The 21,268-nt window shown below is 45.6% G+C and overlaps 1 protein-coding gene across 2 annotated transcripts in view; it reads right to left on the bottom strand.

Annotated features, from left to right (window-relative positions):
- MYO5C (myosin VC) overlaps positions 1 to 21,268 on the bottom strand; it is a 971,652-nt gene that overhangs the window by 610,069 nt on the left and 340,315 nt on the right. For both annotated transcript variants that reach the window (XM_086958305.1, XM_086958306.1), the window contains exons 11-12: positions 12,759 to 12,840; positions 572 to 712 (exon numbers count right to left, since the gene is read on the bottom strand). In XM_086958305.1, the coding sequence (XP_086814431.1) occupies positions 572 to 712; positions 12,759 to 12,840 (223 nt within the window). The remainder of the gene's footprint in view (positions 1 to 571; positions 713 to 12,758; positions 12,841 to 21,268) is intronic.

Consider the following 21,268-nt stretch of genomic DNA (forward strand, 5'->3'; position numbering starts at 1 on the left):
GTGTAACACCGTCTTGACCATGTGTGCGTTTTTTATGATGTAATACCTGATTATTATCATTTGTTCTCCCTTTGAACCCAACTTTATTGACAAAAGTACATCCAGATACCTTCCAAAAATGCATAATATTTTGGATGAATTACCTTACATGTGGTTTGATTTGAAATGTTGTTCTAAACGGCTCACTTGTGGAGTACAAGAAGTTGAACATATCACTTGATGCATGTGAATATTTTGTTTATGTTGTTTTATCGTGTCGTGCCTGACGAGGTTACCTGTGCCTTTAAGAACCCTAGGACCATATGTCAGGGTCATGTGATCAAGACCTCAGCTGTGGTCGAAACACATTTTTTCTGCCAAGAAATAAACTACCTGCAATTCAACTATTAGATTAGGTTTGTCAGAGTAATCAGATGTGGTTTTACTAAACCTATATGAAATTGCATTACTTCTTCTCCAGCTCTACTCATATACTCTTTAGTACAAGCCGGACGTTTCATACATGCCAGGTCACGATCAACGGTGTTCACTGTTAAATTTAAATGAAGGTGAAGACAATGTAATAACTAACCAGACATTCTTCGTCAAGCAGCTGCAGAATCCCCATTTTAGCCTCAATCAGGTCAATGACAGGCTGGTTATCATAGAAATCTATTAGAGTCCAAGGGATGTCTTCTTTCATGTACTCTTCTTGCTCAAGTTTGAAGACATGCTGAAGGGAAGTAAAGTACATATGTAAAGGAAATTAGTTTCAACGGAAGTACAAGTTCAGCTAAAGGCGTAAGAAAGACAGATACATGTATTCCATTAACGGTATCTAAATTCACATTCATTACAAATGAAATTACTTCAAGAACGAAAAAATAAATGCACCAACATTTCCTTGTAGGCGGTCAGGCAGTGTCGAAACAAAATTTGGCTGGAGCAACTAGCCTAGGTTTATCACTAGACTTAGAATGTAATAAAATGATTTGATTACATTTTCGGAGTACGAAAAAAAAAATAAGAATAAAGCAAGTCATACTCGAGTGAGACGCTAAAAGGAGCCTTCCCTTCCGGCTCAGTTATCCATAGAACTATCCATAGTCTATGAAATGTGCGCAGCAGGAAGTGAGTTTGCTAATAACAGATGTAAAATGGCCCCAGTAATAATGCCGACATACTCATGAAATTGTCTAGATGAGCTTACCAGTCTCCACCATTAGCTTTGAAACTGGTCCACAGTTGATAATTTAACGTAGAGGCCTTCTAATTATCGATTAGAAATAGATTCACATAATTAGCACGTAGAGTTGACGCTGGCCCTTTCTTCAGATTCGTCCCAGATTATTGCCTTCCCATGCTGAACCTGTTTTTGTTGTCTTTAGCTTTCTACAGACTTTTACTCCAGAAAACCTGGTGCTGTAGAAAAAGTTAGTGGTGCCCAGGAAGAAGGCAGACACTGACAGGACCCTGGAGGGGAAAGGTTGGCCTTGGAGGAGAATAAGGCCTAGCTGGATCATGAAATGAGTCAGAGAGAACTAGACTTAAATGCAAGGCAGGCAACAGAGTCCATGATAATGGTGGCAGTAAAAAAGGAGTGCCTAAGGATAGTAAAAGAGTCCAAATACCAAATGACTCGGTGCCTAGTAATGCGGTAGGAAATATTATTGACAAGTGGCATGCAGCATATGAGGTAGCCCTCTTGGAACAGAGAGTAGAATATGGCCTAGTTTCTCTTAGTTGGTAGGTTAACTCAGTGGGTAAGCTTGTGATCCCAGAAGGTTAGAATCGTCACAGCCACCAAGTCACAGTAAATGGAGTACCTGTCACTTCTCTGAGAGATACATGTGCCTGTCAGATCATGGTGGTAGAAAGGCTGGTTTCCCCAGGACAGAACACTCCTGGACAGGTGTGTAGGGTAACTTAGTCCAACAGAAGGACGTTGATTGTCCTATGGCCCTGGTGCCCCTGGAAATAGGTGGAGTCGTGGCCCAGAGGAAGGTCATAGTCAGTCCTAAGAGGCCCACTGACTGGACCTGGGAAATGAACTACTATCGGGTATAGAGGAGTTTGGTGGGGCGGCCGACTGGGGTGCCCAGAGAATATGGAGACTCAGATGGAGAGCCTGGGAAGTAGGTGAAGACAATCCACAGTGGGAGGATCAGTGAATTGCATGACCTGCTCGCAGAGAAAACTGACTGAGGTGAGGGCCCCTTTGGCCTGGAGGTTCTGCCTGTGCTTTCCCAAAGACCTAAGGCAGGGACAGGAGACCTGCATCGGACATACCTCTGCATGACACAGACAGATTGTGCCACGCCATGAGGGAGGTAGTGGTTCCCCTGTGGAAGTCCTGGCTTCTAAGGCACTTGTTCAGCCACCGGGCACATACACTAGGCTGAGAGGCCAGTCTTAGAACACCACCCCTGGGAAGGCAGGAGAGAAAGATAAAGTAGGGTGCTAATCATCCGGGCTAGTGCCCACACTCTGAGAAACCGTAGGGGTCAGGCAATTCAGGAGCAAGAGGGGGCACTTCTTTCCAGCCCCAAGACTTGAAGTGAGACCTGCACAAGGGCCCAACTTGGAGCCTTCACCTAGCAGTGAAAGACCCGGGCCTGTCTTTAGACACTGACAGCTGTCAGTGGCCTCAGTTGGTTGTTGTCCTTATGGGTGAAGTATTCCTTGGTTTGGGTAAAGAAGTATGACCCAAGGTGTGGAGTGGGCCCAGTTACCATTGGCCACAGTGGTACCTTCTGCCTACTGGGACGCATCTGTGAGCAAGCTAAGGTCAGGTGCCTCACAGATGAGGATAAGGGACCCTTATGGGTCAGATCAATCACCCAGAATGATGTTGGCAGAGGGGGCTGAATTAGTTTCAAAGGGCCAAAGAACTGACAAGGGCCACTGCAGAAGAGTCTCACTGTTCATGTTCTATCACCTGAGCAAGGGAAGCCCATCAAGGTATTGATTAGTCTACCCTAGCTTTTGTCAGGAGGGATTCCATGTTGGACCTGGTCCTTTCTGCAGTGTCAATGTAGATTTGTGCCTTCCTTTGCTGTACTCAGTTGGGTTGGCTTTAGGACTCTGCATTCTTTTACTCCTGCTAATCAGTGGTGACATGCTTGTGCTCTCCCCCTTAAACAGACAGAAATTGGGATACCACTCATTCAACCACTTAATTTATGCGTAAATGCTTAGTAAAAAGTACTAAATGCACCCAGGGCAATGGTATTAGTGGGCTGCAGCACTCATTGTGCCACCCACTAAAGTAGAACTGTAAAACATGTCTTGGACCTGCCACTACAGTTTAAGAAGTAACAAAGAGAGGCCTGACACACTTGTGGCCTTCCAAGCAATGCCCATTGTTTAGGATACTAGCTTTTTGGTATAGAGGATCTAGGGACACTCATATGAGGGTAGAACCAACTACACCACTTTGAAGTAAACTTGGAGAAAAGGAGAAATGTGTCCTCCAAATGCTCTATTATTGTTAATTTTTCATAAGTTGCACTGATATCTCAAATGTGTGAAAAATTTGACTTGTACACACAAATGGTCCTGTAACTGTGTTTTTATTATTTTTCACACTTCCATCCTACAAGCCACAAGCTATCAGCCCAAAAATACAATAACAAATATTCCCAAAAATGACTTCTGCAGAGCTAAAAGGAATTGCAGTAGAGCAATAGATCACTTACATCAAGCCACTGAGATGGCCAACAGGCTTGTAAGAAGCATATACAAATTTCAACACTGGTATTCCTCTTATCCCATGTATAAGGGGCTATCACCAACATTCTTCCACACTGGTTTATGGCTTTTTAGCACTTCAATCACAAGTCACGGGCTGAACACGCCCTCATCCCAAAATGTATAAGAAGCTATAAAAACACTAGTTACATATTGGTCCTATGCTTATGTTTGCTATATCTTCTGCACACATATAGGTGAGAAAAATAATGAATGAATAATGAAAACCCCATAACAGGACCATTCGTGCATGTGGATCAAATTGATCTCACATTGAGATATCAGCACAACATTTAAAAATTAAACAATAATTAAACAATAATAGATTATTTAGGAAACACATTCATCCTTTTCCCCTAGACTGTAGTTTTAAATAATTGATCGATGCGAGCACGCAGGGCAAACCTCTGTGTGTCGCTTTTTAGACGGACCGATTAGAACGGTGTTTCCTTGGTGGCAATATAAAAGCAATTGATATAACAGTATTGGCATCTGTTCAGTTCTATAGTTACAAAATAAGGCATATGTATTTAAGTTTTACCTATCTTGGCAGTGAAAAACTCCTAAAGTTGTTTTTGACTGTGGCAAGACTAACTCTCCCATAGACTAACTGAAAATCACAATAGCGCTTCCGTGAACCCCCCAAAACTTTGGTCCTCCTTCATTCCCATTCAGGAAGCAGAGATAGTCAAACCAATCTCCAATGCTAAACCCTCACACCACGCCCTAGATCAGCTACCCCTTCACCTGGCCAAGGACCTGAAGCTTGTCCTAGCTCCGCTATGGTGCAAGATCATTAACAGCTCACTGAGCTCTGGAATCGTACCAGATTGCCTTAAAGTAGGTCAAGTCAAGCCAGTGCTGAAAAAACACGGCTCGAAACTGAGGATCTGAATAACTTTAGACCTGTATCAAACTTATCTCTTCTGTCTAAAATCATGGAAAGATGTGTACTCCCTTAGCTGACCCAACACCTGGATAACATCAATCTCCTAGATCCCCATCGATCTACACAAGTGATTTGACTCAGACCAATGCTACCTTCTCATCCTCCTAGATTTATCGGCCGCATTCGGTACAGTCGATCACAAACTGCTCATCAAGGTTCTACAAGAAAGGGCTGGTCTTGAAGAGACGGTCCTCCACTGGTTCTCTTCCTTTCTCCACAACCGCTCACAAAGAATACAAATTTAAAACTTCGAGTCCGACCTCCACCCCGTCAACAGAGGTGTTCCACAAGGTTCAGTGCTCCCCCCTCAGCTTTTCAACATTTACATTAAACCCCTTACCACTATACTCAGTAAATCTAACATCCCTTTCCACTTATATGCGGATGACACGCAACTATATCTCGAAACCACCTCTATTGACGACATCCAAATTGAAGACTGGCTCAAAGCCATTGATGCCCTCAATGGTAACCTCACCCTGGCGGATTCAGTAAAATCTCTAGGTATCACCCTAGACCCGAAACTGGACATGAAAAAACATATTACAAGATCATCTAAAAGTGCTTTTCCCAACCTGAAACTACTGTACAAAATAAAACCCTTCATCCCGCCCAAGGATTTTCAACAAGCCACCCAAGCACTGGTGGTCTCCAGAAATGACTATGGGATTGCAGCCCTGTTTGGGACAGCAAAATCACACCTCACCCTCCTGAAAACAACCTTCAATGCTGCAGCCAGAATGGTCACCGGAACTAAGAAATTCGAACACATCTCTCCTGCACTCAGGGAACATAAATGGCTCCCAATTGAATTGCGAGCCAGCTTCAGAACAGCCTGCCTCACGCACAAAGCCCTGTACACAGGCAAACCGGAATATTTGGCCACCAAACTCAAAAGGGACGGGCAGCCCAGGAACCTCAGGAGCTCCAAAACTCTGCTACTCATCCCGCTGAAAAATCGTAAGTAAAAAACTGCAGCCAAATCATTTGCTGGAAACGCCCCAAAAATATGGACCTCCATCCCCCCCCCCACATCAGAACGACCCCCTTGTTTCCAAAATTCAAGAACCTGCTCAAAGTCCTCTTCCTCAACCGCTCTCGAGCGGACCGATAAGAGCCAAGGAAGTACCTTAGCCGGCTCTCCATCTTACCTCAATTGTGTGACCGTTGACACTGACTCAGATCAAGTAAACCTCTTGGACACCCATCTTGTTTGAACAAGGAAACCTTTTGGATGCTCATCTTGTTTGATCGGCACCTTACACGTCCCTTTGCTCGTTCGCTCCTTTGTCCAATCTATACCCGGCTCGAACCCTCATGTTCTACCACACTATTTGTACTGTCTATTTGCACATAATTGTACATGCTGTGAAGCGCTCTGATACCCTCGGGTCCAGCTAGCGCTATATAAAACTCATAAAATAAATAAATAAAAATAAATACTAACAGTTACCTTATCACACTTAACTGATAACTTCGGGAGTCAATGCAGAAATAGGTCTTCCACTCATTTGAATTGCAATTTAACATCCTCTTTAATGGTAAAGGTAGATTTGACGTTATTATTTTGAAATAGCACTTTTAGAAAGTTGGCATTTTCTTGCCTAAAACAAGTGTGCCTCTCTGTCAGTGCCCAGGTTAACATAACAGCTAATAAGTCTCCTATGGTGTGATGTGTACTCTTTCTAGACAGGAAACAAAAGGACATTTTGTGTGAGGGGAAGGGCATTCTTTTCGTGAGCAGGATGGCCTAAATGTTGCACTCAGTGCTTCCTGTGCTTCAAAGGGTAGCTTCAGGGCTGTGCCCACTCCCTTCCTGACTACTGAAGCTCCAGCTTTGTCAGTGGCAAATGCAGCTCACATCAGGGACTGGCTACCCAGGAAAAGGGGAAGAATTGTAGACAATTCGTTTTGAGTTAGACAAAGTGAGTGACCTCAACCCACATGCTGGCACGAGATATGAAAGTGGCACCCTCAGAAACTCTCATCAGAACACACCTTGACCTGTAAAGATTCCCAAGCACGACTGCCCGCCTGCTTGAAGAAGGAGGACTGGACCGGCTTACCTTGAACCCAGGATCTCAGAATTAACTCTGCCTTCCCTGCAATGTCTCACCACCCTACTTGGACTCTGCTGCTGACCTCTGCTGGAGTGAGTCCTGACCTCTGAGAGATACCTCCCCAGGACCTAGATTTTTGGTTGGTGTCCGAGTGTGCTCCTCCAATCTGAAAACCACAAAGACTCGACTCCAGATGAAAATCCAGACGTTTTGGGATCTCTGTAACTGCGAACGACCTGCCACATGTCCCACCATCAAATAGACTCAACAATGACCTGCTCTTCATGCAGCATTGACCTCCAACATCTTCTTCCAAAGCTAAGTTCCAAATATGACCTACTCTTCATGTCGACAACGATCTCCTTGAGGCTACCTCCAACGTGAACATCTGGATGAGACTCCTCACATGGAACTGGACTATGTGAGAAGGTAAACTTTCCACCGGGATGAACCTGATCCCTGTAGTTAACCCTTGCTCAATCGCACTCAGACTGAACTTATGACTTTGACCGTGTCTAGCGTGACCAGATAACCAAGAGTGGCACTTTGTGCTTCGTGGTACTAATTTTACCTGAAACTTACAAAATTAATCATAACCCAGGGACTATATTCATTTAAGTAGACTCTGTTCTTTTGAATTCGTTCGGGATTTTCTTGCATTGTGTTTAGCACATTATCACTATTTCAGTGCTTTATTAATACTTCACACATTGCCTATTAGTTAAACCTGACTGCTTTGGTGCCAAGCTACCAAAGGGTTAAGCATAGGTTTATTTATTGAATTTTGTGGTTCGCCCTGGCGAGGACTGTGTTTATTACTTGATTGGGGCTCTCATGCCTCACAACTAGTAACTCAATTTCTTACACCTAGCAACATTAAAACATGAGAGAGGGACAAGTTATGCTGCAAGAGGGACTAGTTCTAATATTCCATCGAAATATACCTGGCTGACTAAATTTGTATGAGAAAATGAGGAAAATTATTTTGCATTGTATTGTGTTTTTTTTTATTTAGCTCCCATAGCAAACTAGTATTCAGCAGCAATAAACCAGTTCACAGTATTCGCATATGTAAATAACAGGCTAACAGCAAAATTAAATGAGGAAAGTTATGTCAATGCCTTCACTTCACTGCTAATATCTGAGGCACACTATGTACCCTAGTATTAAAACAAATCATTTTGACATACCATAAAAAGTATACATACAAATGAGAGAGGGAGCAACTTGTAGTCCATGTAGCCTCCTCCTGAGGCAGACAAAATCATACAATGTAAACAGTTAAAAGTAAAAAAGGAAATGAATGGACTGGACACAGGGTAAAATAAGCAATCCTTATTAGGAGACAAGATTGATATGCCAGACTTTTGGCCTCCAATTAGTTTAATCTCTACAGTTATGTTAATTAATGTATATCTATGTATACATGATCATCTCTGAAACATTTCCAGTGTTTGTTAAAATGGTGTATCATATTGTAGCCCAGGTCCAATACTATGGCCAACACTTAGACATACCCAGGGCACATGTCCTAAAAAAAAGAAGTGGGGGACGCTGATATCACGACAGGAAGTGACGTCACGAAAGGTGGCTTGCATATCAGACTCATTGCCTCCCCTCGTGCACCCCTTAAATGCGATTACATCACAAAAGCCAGCGCGTGAGCAGCATTCTGAATGAGCTCCGATCGTGCCCGAGAGAGGCCAAAGATTGAATGTGTGGCATCCATTTGCTCCAGTTACCGAGCTCCCAGGTAAAATAAGTGGGGGGATGCCGCCCACCGGAGTGATACCCCAACTCGAGCCCTGGACATACCACAACAACAACAAAAAGATTTGAATTGGAATTGCCCTTAGAACTTCTTAAAACTTCTCCTCCTACTAATCAGGACACACTAGAAATAGCATATATCTTCTTCACTTGTGGAGAAGTGTGGCTCAAATGGTTAGAGCGGCAGACCCTGATGCAGAGGTCTGGCCCGGGACCAGGGTTCAATACCTGCCTCGGCGGGTCTTGGGCTCAATTTCCTCGGACCTGATAATTCTTGCCTCGGTGCCTATTCTAATCATGGGTCCCACTCTGCGACTCTGGGCAATAGCTTGCTTAATCTCCACAATGGCCCCAAAAGCGCTGGAATGCCTGGTTTCACCCTGGGGGTGCCCAGGAGTGGACACTCACAGGGAAAACCAGGAAGGGTTCCTAAGCGGTATACTTACAGCGCCGGGACACTACCTTCGGGAAGTAGCTGTGCGCTCTATAAATGTCGGTACATTTACATTTACACTATGCTGACATACGTTACTTAGCTGATGATGAAGGTGTAGGCATCAGGCCCTATTTATCGGGCAATCATTTGGAAAGCAAAATGGCAGGTCGTCCACCAAAGACCTTGACCTTGTTTTTGTTACCATTCTATTTTAGAAAGTTGACTGCCATTCCTCTAGCCATATCAATATCAAAAGATGGGGATAGAGCTTTTTAGGAATAAAACCACTAAACTTCCAGAAATAAGAAATAACTTCCAGAAATCAAGGACCACATATCGCCACACCTGAAGGCACTGAACTGGCTACCCTATGAAGATCGTATTCACTTAAAGATTGCTTGTATTACTCACAAAGCGTTACACCACAATACCCCGCAGTTCCTAGCCCATTTACTTACTCTATCTTGAGGAAACAGACATTCCAGGAGCACAGATAACCTACTCCTGAAACCCGCAAGGTTTAACAAGACTAAAACCTCCAACAGAGCAATTTCGGGAGCGGCGCCAAGAATTTGGAACTCGTTTCCGCCATTCATCAGGAAAATCACCTCAACGCTCCTCTTCAAAAAGGAAGCAGAGCTGTTCTCTACTCTGCCTGTATCCCCCGAACTTTTTTATGTCGTTGTTACTTATTTGTGTTGTTTTTTTATCTGTTTTGTTGATAAGAAATGTGCTTTTCGTTCCCTGCTCACTTTGTAAAACGCTTTATTACCCTATCTTGGGTCTGGTTCGTGCTATAGAAAACTTTAAAAATAAATAAAATTAAATTAAAAGAAGAAAGACATGCTCTACCAAAGCAGTGAGAGAACGCTTAATCAAGAAAGGATGCAGGGCCCTGTATTGCTGCCCCTTTTAATTGTTACTGCAGCAGGAGAGCCAAACACACTCTTGGGACAGTGAGAGAATCCCTGGTAAAAGAAACAAGCATTGGAAATAAAATCGGTCTCACATTTGTTTGCTTTAGAGCTATTGGAATCGCAATGTTTTCAGTGTTTTTTACCTATGTGTTATGGAGTATATGCATGTGATTTGTAGTGGAATTATGTGGTTTGTATTGGGTTCCTTAGCTATTCAACCATGTGGTGGAGGCAGGATCCTTCCCACCTGAATCTGACGTGGCCACTATAGTGGTCATTCCAAAAAAGCAGCCGCCCTCCCTGGACTGTGCGGACTACCGCCCGATCTCGCTGATTAACACAGAGCTCAAGAACTTCGCTACTGTGATAGCCCAGAGACTCTGGCCCCTTCTGCAGGCCCTGGTCCATCCCTACCAATGCGGGTTCATGCCTGCCAGGGGCACTCGTCACTGCATTCGCTGCCTCCACTTAGCTATGTCCCACTGTAGTCGCCTAACCCCGTATCTGGCGTTGCTTTTCATCGACTTCGAAAAGGCCTTTGATACGGTGGACTGGGGGGTACCTCGAGGGAGTGCTGGAGAGGATGGGCTTTGGCCTCCCATTCCGCCATCTGATCAGGGTCCTTTATACTAACCCCAGAGCCCGTGTTCTCATTAACGGCAAGCTTTCCGAGCTATTCCCAATCCGAAGGGGCACGTGTCAGGGGTGCCCACTCTCACCACTCTTGTTCATACTGGCGATGGAGCCCCTGGTGGTGCTCATCCGGCAGGACCCGCTCATCCGAGGTTGCCAGGTTGACAAGATAGCCCTTTACTTAGACGATGTCCTCCTTTATCTGGCAGACCTGGATTGTTCTGGCCCCAGGTGCCTGGAGGTTCTCTCCGATTTTGAGAGGGTCTCTGGACTCCGATTCAACCCGGCAAAATACACTTTGGTCCCTTTGCATCCCTCCCGGGCTTGCTTAGACTGGCAGACGGATATCCCCCTTCAGAGGCAATCGTTCAAATATCTGGGCGTCTGAATTACCCTTCTGCCAGAGCTCGAATGGGCTTTGAACGTTGCGCCTTTGGTCGCTAGGATGAAGTCAGACCTCAAGAAATGGCAGGCCCTCCCCCTTAACCCCCTGGACAGAAGTGCACTCTTTAAAATGATGACCCTTCCCCGCTTTCTTTTCATTTTGCAAAACATCACCATCCATCTCCCAGGGAGTTGGTTGCGAGAACTAGACCAACTAGATCTTACCCGGTTTCTCTGGGGAGGAGGGAGGCCGCATTAATCCCTGGCGCACTGTCCCCCCCTTTCGATGGAGGCATGGGAGTGACTAATCTCCACCTCAACTACTTGGCCATGAGGCTTATCGTGATCCACGATTGGTTTGCGGGCGGCAGGTCCGACCCAGCATACCGAGTGGAACTCAGCACAACGGACTTCACGAAGATCCAGGCGTTCTTATACAGCAGCCCGGTGCCGCAGGCTCTGCCCCCATTCACGAGGACGGTGCTTGTGGCCTCGCGCTCATCCCTAAACCATGTGCGGTGGGATCGGAAGCTCACTCGGCAAACACAGCTCTGGTATGGGTCCCGGCTACAAGAAGTCTCGTCCCTGCAAGGGTTCCCCCGCTGGGACCTCATTGGGGTCTCGTTACTTGGAGACGTCTGGGTGGGAGACCACATTCAATCCTTTGCAGACCTGCAACAGCGCCACGCCCTACTTCCTTCCCAATTCTATAAATATTTACAACTTAGACATGCCCTCCATACGCACATTTCATCCCCTACCTCTTTTCCGGAGTTAAGCCCACTGGAGGCTCAGGTGATGATGGAGAACTTGGGGAGGGCAGGAGTGTCCCGCATATACCGGTCATTGGTGAACAATGGTCCCGCATCCCTGGACCGGCTCAGGGATCGCTGGGAGGGATGGCTGGGCCCCCTAGAGGAGGCGGATTGGTGTGATGCCCTTATGGCACCCAAAACCTTGACCGCACTTTCCAAGCTGCGCCTGGTCCAACTTTACTTACTACATGCAGCCTACCTCACTCCGGCGCGCTTGTTCCGGGCCTGCGCGAGACCTTCCCCAACATGCACGCGCTGTGACTATACTCCAGCCGATTTCTATCACATGGTATGGCAATGTCCGGCTTTAGTACCATTCTGGAGAGGGGTTGAACTCGAACTCAGGCAGGCCCTGGGATGGGAGGTTCCCCATGACCCGAGGCGCTTGCTGCTGGGGGTGTTTGATGGCCTGGATGGCTCTAGGGCAGACAAGCGCTTTCTGGGGATGGCCGTGGCGGTGGCCAAAATAGATATAGCCGCACTTTGGTCCTAAGCTAAGCCGCCAAAATTACAGAAATGGAAGAGAGGAGTGGATTGGTGTGGAATGCAGGAGTAGTCTCTCTTTGAAGCCCTGGGCTGCCCTGATTTATTTGGTAAAGTGTGGGGTAAATGGTTTAATCTGCTACCAATGTGATGATCTGTCCACTTTATGTATTTGCAATGATTCTTTGGTCGACCTTACCAAGCCCAGCTGGGCCGTCCATGCCTTGTTAACTGTGTATAATGACATATTTCCTTTACTGATGAATGAGCTGCTGCCAATACATTTTTGTGCTTTTGAAAAACTCAATAAAGTAGATTTTCAAAAAAATTAAACATAGTCAAGGGACAAAACAGACAAGGAAGGAGTTGAGGAGGTAACTCACTGTCTCTGTCTCTATCATTGCATTCCTACATGTGACCATTACCAAATGATAGTACTGTCGGGAAGTTAAAATAGCTTTTTGGGTATTTTCCTTATGTTATGTAGCAATTTTAATAATCATCGTTTCCATAGTCTCCTGAGAGTAAAATTGCATCTTATTGAACAAAATGAATACTTAGGCGATGCTTAGAGCAACATACCATGTTAAATTGCTGTTGAAGTTTTTCATTTGCATAATTAATGCAAAACTGCTCAAAGCTATTCACTTCAAATGTTTCAAAGCTGAAAAAAAGATAACAAAGTTATTAGTAATAAAATCGACCGTACTTTCCAATTTACAGATGCAGCTAGCAAACCACAAGTAAGGAACACATACATTTTATCAAGTGGCAAACAGACTAGTCATGAGGCAGAAAAATGGCATTATGGCACCAGACCAGACTGAATTCTAGAGATCAACTTCAAAGACAAAAGAATAGTTCACTCCCAGAAAGGCATGCAAATTAGAACAATTGACTGGAGTTCTCTTTAGTTAAGGAATGGCTGCAACTGTAGACATGATTGTAATGTATTTCTGAATAAACCAATGGGGAGCCAGGCACTTATTCCCTAAAAGTGGTTATATTACTGCAAAATAGATCACGCAAATCTGTACTTCTCTTTCATGTTGTCAACATATTCTCTTTTCATTACTGGGAAAAAGATGTCTATAGCCTTTCAAACACCTGATTTCCCTACAATGGTGTAGTTAACATATCTTATCAAACTTTCCATAGATTACCCAATTAATTTTACCGTGTTTACCACAATCCTAAGGAATTGTACGCACAACCTCATGGTATTATTCTATTCTTAACGAAGTCTTGGATCTAGTTGTAGGCTTTGTATTCTGGCTCATCATATGCTTTTATTTTTCCCAATTTTTGAATCTATCTTTTTTAGGTCTCGTCTCGCGTTGGAGCTCACATGCGCACCTCGCTCTGCGAGGCTTCTTGTGATCAAGCCAATTTCAGAAGTGGAGTCTAGGCTCCGCCCCTTCTTTCCATTGGCTAGCGTCATCCTGCTTGCTAAACCATGGCTTTCCATTGTTAGTGAGGCTTTTTAGTCTGTCCTTGTTACTGCCCTGTCTCCTTTTGGCCCCGCCCACCCGAACTGGATCTTTTACTTGTGGATTTACATGTAAGCACTTTTACTGACCCCTCCCTGACGGACGGTGCGTCAGACTCTCTGCCGAGATAAATCATTTACAAACCTAGTGGGTATCTATTCCCATAATTCAGGAGTGTTAGTGGTTTCTAATCTTTTTGCCCAGCATTACATCTTCCGGTGAAAATTGGCCGGCTAAGTCGTTCCCTGATTACACCGGACCCCTATGAAGTTCAAATGGCGCCTGGGTTTCAGGTTCCATTTACAATGCATAATTTGGTGTTGCGCGTTCGGTGCAGTCCAGGAAGAGGTGTCATGACGCAAAATCCAAGTGCTGATGGGAAGGTGTACGGTGCACCACTGGCGTGCAGTGAAACTCTGAACTGCACACTCTCACCCACGCCGTGGAATGTTCGATCCTTCGTCAGCCTGTACATGTGAAATCATCCTGTACCACTGACGTAGCAAACAGGCTCAAGGTGAAAACATTCCAGAGGTTGCGGAGGCGGTAGCAAGTGAAAGGGGAGGGATCTCTTCTTGTGTCAAGTCCATTACATGAGGAAAATAATGGCTGCTCTTCGTGCAGCTAGGTGGGGGCACCACACAGACACTTAAAAGGCTACTGATTCACTTTTCTTGCAATCAACAGGAAGCGACATTCTAATACAAAATCCTCGGCGATCTTGTACCAAATACATTGTTGGTAAAGTGCACCATAGCGCTCTCCCGAAGTTCCAGGTTTTATGTTGCACACTTTAGACATAGACTCCCTTTCGGGTTTCCTTTCCTGCTTTTTAGGTCTTCCCTCAAATAGCTTTAGCTATTTAAGGGCTCCTCTCATACCAATACTTTAAGCATTTGCAATGCAATAGGTTTCGCATTTATACTCCCTTATACCCATGCGCTGGTCGAAAGGCCATTCTAAGGTACCCAGCCCGTGGTATAATGACTCCCTTGCCGAGCTTAAAAAAATCTGCCGGAAAGCTGAGAGGGAATGGAGGAGGTCTTACGATCCCGTCCTGAAATCCTCGTATTTTGCCAAACTTAAGATCTATCACAGGGCAATTTGCAGAACTCGTGCCGCATTCTATGCTCAGGAATTCCAAACCAGTACCAACCCCTCTAAATTAATATTCAAGGTCCTGAAAGACCTTATGAATAAAAAAGCCACTTCGGCAGAGATCTGCACCGACTCTCACTGCGAGAATCTGGCATCCTTCTTTTTGGAGAAAGTGCAGACTATATACCCAGGATTTGACCTGTTTCTGCCGGATCCAGAGCTAGCTGGCCCTAACTTTTTGGGCTATGAGACTCTGACTTCCTTGCCTGATTTGTCTATGGAGGCTTTTGACAAACTGAGCCTCAGTATTAAATCAGGCTCCCCTCTGGATCCGCTGAAGCCAGCTCTCATTAGGACGCTTTCCCCTCTGTGTCGGGTTCCGATACTTACCTTGATCAACCTGTCGTTGTCAACTGGAATGGTCCCCTCCTCGTGGAAGCAGGCGGTAGTCACCCCAGTTTTGAAGAAGGCAAATGCAGACCCTCTTTTGCCTGAGAACTACCGCCCCATATCTCTTCTTCCTTGGACTGCCAAAGTCACCGAAGCTCATGTAAATTCCATCCTGTCTGATCACCTTGCTCGTAACCAGATACTAGACCCTAGTCAAAATGGCTTCCGGCCGGGACACAGCACCGAGACCGCTCTGCTCTATATGATCGAGCATCTACGTCTGGAGCTCGACTCCGGACGAACGGCGGCGCTCCTTTTATTAGATCTGAGCGCCGCATTCGATACTGTGTCCCACCGTGTTTTGATTCAGCGCCTGGAGGAAGCTGGAGTAGCAGGGACCACCCTTCAGTGGTTCCGATCTTTCCTCTCTGATCGATCCTTTAAGGTGGCTATACCACCCTGCCAGTCCACCTTTCATCCTTTGGATCTGGGGGTCCCACAGGGCTCCTCGTTGAGCCCTACCTTGTTCAACCTTTATGTGAAACCGCTAGCTGCAATCGTCAAACAGTGGGGTTTGACGATGACCTCATATGCAGACGATACGCAGCTGCCGGTGACACTGAGTGGAGACCCTGAAGTGGATGCCCCCAGATTCCGAGCAGGACTTGTGGCAGTAGCAAATTGGTTAAGAACCAATTGCTTACAATTGAATGCCAAAAAAACTGAAGTCTTGGTCTTGGGGAAACATGCGGAGCTCTGGGGAGATCAGTGGTGGCCTCCAGAATTGGGCATCACTCCCATCCCAGCCTCCAAAGTAAAGAACTTAGGGGTCTGGCTGGATCCGGCGCTCACCTTCACGGGCCATACAAAGAAGGTTGCAGCCACCTGCTACGGCATCCTGCGAGGCTTAAGACCGGTCCTCAAGTTCTTTGACCCTTCCACCCGGCAGCTCGTGGTCCAAGCCTTGGTTCTATCTCGGCTGGACTACAGTAGTGAGCTGATGTTGGGGGTAAACCAGGCTGAGGCATCTAGGCTACAAAGGGTACAGAATGCTGCGCGCGGGCCATTGTTGGTCTTCCCAGGCATTGCTCTGTTTCCAGCACTATTTCTGCCCTTCACTGGCTGCCGGTCAGACAAAGGATTACGTTTAAATCGCTCTGTCTGGCCTTTAAAATCATGAAGCTCTCCTCGCCGCCTGCACTTGCCAACCTGCTCATCCCCTACATTCCATCGAGATCCTTGAGCTCGGAGGCTCTTCATCTTGCGGTCTGTCCCCGTTTTAAACTCAGCAGAATGGGTGGCCGCTCCTACCGAGTGCTTGCCGCGGGGTTGTGGAATTCACTCCCAGTGCACATTCGAGCTTTGAATAATCTGTCTGCCTTCAGGTGTGCTATTAAAACTTTCTTGTTTCCTGTACTTGGGTAGTCATCCCTCCTTTTTTTCTCTCTTCCTGCGTGTTATGTTGTAGTATCTGTCTAAGCGCCAGGACGCCCCCTTGCTGGGGCAGCTGTGCGCTGTATAAATAATGTTAACATAACATAACATTTACACGAGTCTAAGCTCTGGGCATTATAAATGACAATGTGTTTTATTTATGTTTCAAAAACCAAAACATAAATAAAAAGCATTGTCATTTACATTGCCACTAGTTCAAACTCGCGTAAACGCGAGACCTATTGCATTGCAAATCCTTGTCTTTAGTGTAAAGCATTTTTACAAGCAGATGTTGCCAAATGAACACAAGCTGCACCCATTCTCGCACTGCTGAAGACAATGAGATTAGCAACTTAAAAATGGGAATTCACTTGCAAATAACTCGATTTCGAACACAATGTGCAGTTTGGGGTTTTCATTTCTTTCTGCACCTGCCTGGCCACTTTTTCTTGTTACTTAAAATAAAGTCAACACAATTATAATTTTTTATGTTGAACATTTCTTCTGCTGAGCCTGTCAAGTGATCGCCTTTGTGCTAATTCTATATATGTAAACGGAGACAGGAGGAAAGCACACCTAAAGTGCATATATGTGGCATGATCACAACTTATGTAGTATACAAAAAACTGTCTCTGCATACATTTATTAGTTATGGTTATGGTTCATCAATACACCTGCCACATGTTACTCACAAAGGCATATGTCAACTTCTGTGCTCCCCCCTAGCAACCCTACCCCCTGCACCAGTCAGGAACGTACGCAGAAGTGGCACAAAATAAAGGGCAGTGCGCTTGGGGCACAGTTATTTGCATAGTGCATCTCGTACACCAACAGAAGGATGGAGTCGTGGTGTACAGTTGTTCTTATCTACCTCTGAATTAGAGGCATAAATGGATGAGTTGTTTAAGTGCCCATCGAAAGGAAATGTGCTTACTGACTACTCTGACTATTTGCATTGTATGTAAGGGCTCGTTTGTTAATCGGGCATGCTGGTTGAAAAGCTACACTCACATAATGGAAATTAGTGAGCCAACATCAATGGGCCTAGCCCTCAGACATTACCAAAAGGGTGAAACCCTCATAGAGAGTTTCTCTATTCAACTCCAGAAGAACAAATGCAATTTAAATTACCCCCTTGGTCCTTTCCCGCTTAAATTAAACACCATATGAGGCGATACTGCCTCCATAAACACCCCATCCACTTCCGACTTCCTCTATAAAGGCCCCCCCCCCCCACTCGCCCTGGTTTTCTTTTTTTGGATACAACTTTTCACTGTAAGATTTTGATAAAAGTACAAACCAAACTTGGCACAGAAAATACTGGTCACTGCCCACTTGATCCTCATCATGCCATAGTTTAGTTTCCAGCAGGAACACTTAATACAGACATGGATCCCTCCTGCCAACCCCCAACATTATGTTGCCTCAAAAGTATGAAGTGCCGAGCGGGGTTCAATATGTTTCCCATGAGATCAAGCCCAGTCTTTCCATATCTTGTGGTACTTTTGTGGGCATGGCCGGGATAAGTATACCGGGCATTCTAGACCCATGCATTAGTCCATTCCTGTTGACCAGGTCTCAAAGAAAAAGGATACTGATTGCAGCTCAGCGTCGCCCCACTGATCAAAAGGAAAATAAAATGATAATACGGTGTCATTATTATCATTTTATTTTTCCTATTAAAGTTGGTGGCTCTTGGGGTGGGGCTGCCCAGAGCTCCTTAAATGGGCATGACTGCTTGGCCGGCCCTCTAGGGACGGCCAAGCAGTCCTGTACACTTTGCATCTTCCCCACCAGGCTTGCTTTACACAGTTTGGTGAGGAACGTTTCAAGTCTCCCAGTCTCAGTCTGAGCGCCGTGGTTGGGCGCTCAGACCAATTACAACGCTGTGATTGTGGAGCCTGGGGGCTGCTGGCGGAGACAGGGAGAAGAGGATGGAGGAGAGGCAGCAGCCGTCAGGCCCAGGTAAGTTTTTTTATTTATTATTTCTTACCCGCAAACCCCAAGCTCTCCGCCCACCCTTTTCCAACTGCTCCAGATCGGAAGAAGCCGCTACTGGCTGATCGCTGCTAGGCACTTGCAATGTCCCATTTTGCAAACAGTAAGGCCAGCCACGACAGTGACATTTTATGTCTGTTTTCTCCCACATCATCTATTATGGGTAACAAAACCAATTTTGGCTCTCTGGCAATCCTCCAACCTGATAGCACCTCAAGGGTCCCCGATACTCCCTACAAGAACTGAGCCAGACTGAGCCAAAGCCTGACAGGTCCAAATGGTATCTAATAAATCCCCTACCACAGTGTTTCATCCCAAGCACTTGTCTTCTAGCAGCCCCAAGTCACTGGACCATATGTATGGAGTAATTGTATGTCGGAGCTTGAGGTACTGATGAAAATTGGAGACAATGAATTTGGTGCTGTATCTGCAGCTCAAAGAGTTATTGTTCAACACCTCTCCCAAAATGCCTTTAGTGTCCCACTTATCAAAGCATCGGAGTGCAGACACCTATGGAAATCTAGTCTTCTTCCACAGCGGATCTCCATTTAAAGTCATCGCTCTCCTCCAGTGGTTTTCGCAGCCTCCCTCCAGGTGCAAAGCACCACCCGGGTGGCTGAAGGCAGTGTCAGTGGTAATTCGCCTTCGTACAGAAAATGAAAGAGGCAGTCTTGTTCCATCATCAAGCCCTCAATGACCTAGGTGGGATCCCTGAGCCCCTCAAAGCACCATATCTGTGATACAGCTCCAAGTCTGACACCACCTGCTGAGTAAGTCCCTTCTTTCTGTTATTGTAACTGATGATCTCACCCCTCAAGGTAACCTTTAGAGCCACCAAGAGGACACCCGGGGATTCTACTGACCCGTCATGTTCTTGTATGTATCTCTCAGTCATCTGCCCACATGACTCCAAAAACACTCCATATCTTAACCACTGGCTCAGACGCCACCTTGCCATTTGGCTAGTAGGCCCCCAGACATGGCTGATCAACACCGGTGAGAGATCAGAAAATCCCCACGCCAGAATTTGGACATTCTGGTGCAGGGATTTTCTCTATGCCCTTCTAACTTGAGTATGAGAAAGTGGTTGAGGCAAGAAAATGATCTATGTCCATTTTAGAACAAGGTATGGCACTGCTCTACCGGGTGATGTGCCCGCCATACATCTATTAAAGTTATATTATTCAGGAAGGTAGCTAGGATTGTTGGGTGCGGTATGGTCATCAGTCTTGCTAAGGAGCGATCCATCTCATTGACCCCATTGAGGTCTTCACCTATAATCCACTGAGTCACCGGCAGGGGGATACAACTCAGTGTGCTGATAAACTCAGATGTCAAGGGAGGGGAAGCATACACACAAATCAGGGATATCAGAGTGCCATGCAAGGTCCCAGGCACCACCACATATCTCCCTAGTTGGTCATGTCATACCGGGTTCCAACCAGCAGGACATGCATTTGGATAAAAATTGCTACGCATCTTGATCCTCTAGGAATGTTGAATGCTATGACTTAGAGAAGCCTTTTTGTGGCAAAAAGGGACAGTGTTTACCCATCAGATGGGTCTCTTGCAACATGAGTATGTCGTTGTTGATCATTTGCGTTGCCCTCAGTACTGCCCCCCTTTTAATTGGATTTAATAGGTAATTGAAGTCCTAAAGGAGAACAGTAAGCTTAACCAATGAACTGGGTTGTGCTGTGTCAGCCATTAGGTGTAGGTAATGTTAACAAATTCGCTTGTGTCAGTTCTCTACATTTGTGCATTGCATGTCGGACCATCTCAAGCGGTAATGTCTGTGCCAGAAACAAATCAAAGCAAAGATACCCCTATGCCAAACTTCAATAAGTGGAAGTACTTGTCACGATGCAACTAGGGACAGTAGCCAACTGGGTTAGCCTGTGATGTATACCTCCCTTTTGTTCAACCCCCCCACCAAAATTGAACCACACCCATAGCAAAACATAAAAACAGCAAATCATAAATTAAAGAAAACCAGGGCGTGAATCACCAGCCAGCGCTGTTTGCCACCATGCATCATTATGGCAGCTAGACTGATACTTTACGAGTCACGTAAGTGCGCTTTGTGCCGGAGACTTCTGATTGTTCTTAAGAGGGTCGTCTGTATCAATTGCAGGTGGATGGTCTGTCTCCACCACTGGTACCAATTTCTCTGCAAAGGGCCTTTCCATGTCCAGCGAGGGGACTCTCTGATCTCTTCTTCGAGTCCTGCATCTTGAGGCTGTATTATATTCTTCCAGGGTCCCCCCGCCATCCCAACCACTTCCCCTTACAGCCCTCTTGCAAGGGGAGAGCCTTGGCCACACAGATTGGGTTGTTCTTCCACCCAGAACCAGGTGGCCTCTGGAGTGTCAAAGGACAGGGTCTTGTCCTGAAAAATGACCTTTTATTGAGCGGGCGATAACAGCATATATTGGATGTTAATGGCTGTCATCTCTTGTTTAACACCCTGAAATGATAGCCTTTGCTGCTGAACCTTTGAAGTGTAGTCTGGGAAAATAGTCACTTGGGAAGATTGAAAGGTGAGGTCGCACCACATTACGGTTCAAATTTATTTTGTACTAGCTTACCCGTTGCGCGTTGCTCCGATCTCAGAAGAAAGGAAATTCTAGGAAACTCGTTATGATAACATTAAATTTACATTGTGTCATTGTTATTGAAACG

This window comes from Lissotriton vulgaris, chromosome 2_1 (assembly GCF_964263255.1).
Source record: "Lissotriton vulgaris chromosome 2_1, aLisVul1.2, whole genome shotgun sequence".
Taxonomy (NCBI): Eukaryota; Metazoa; Chordata; class Amphibia; order Caudata; family Salamandridae; genus Lissotriton; species Lissotriton vulgaris.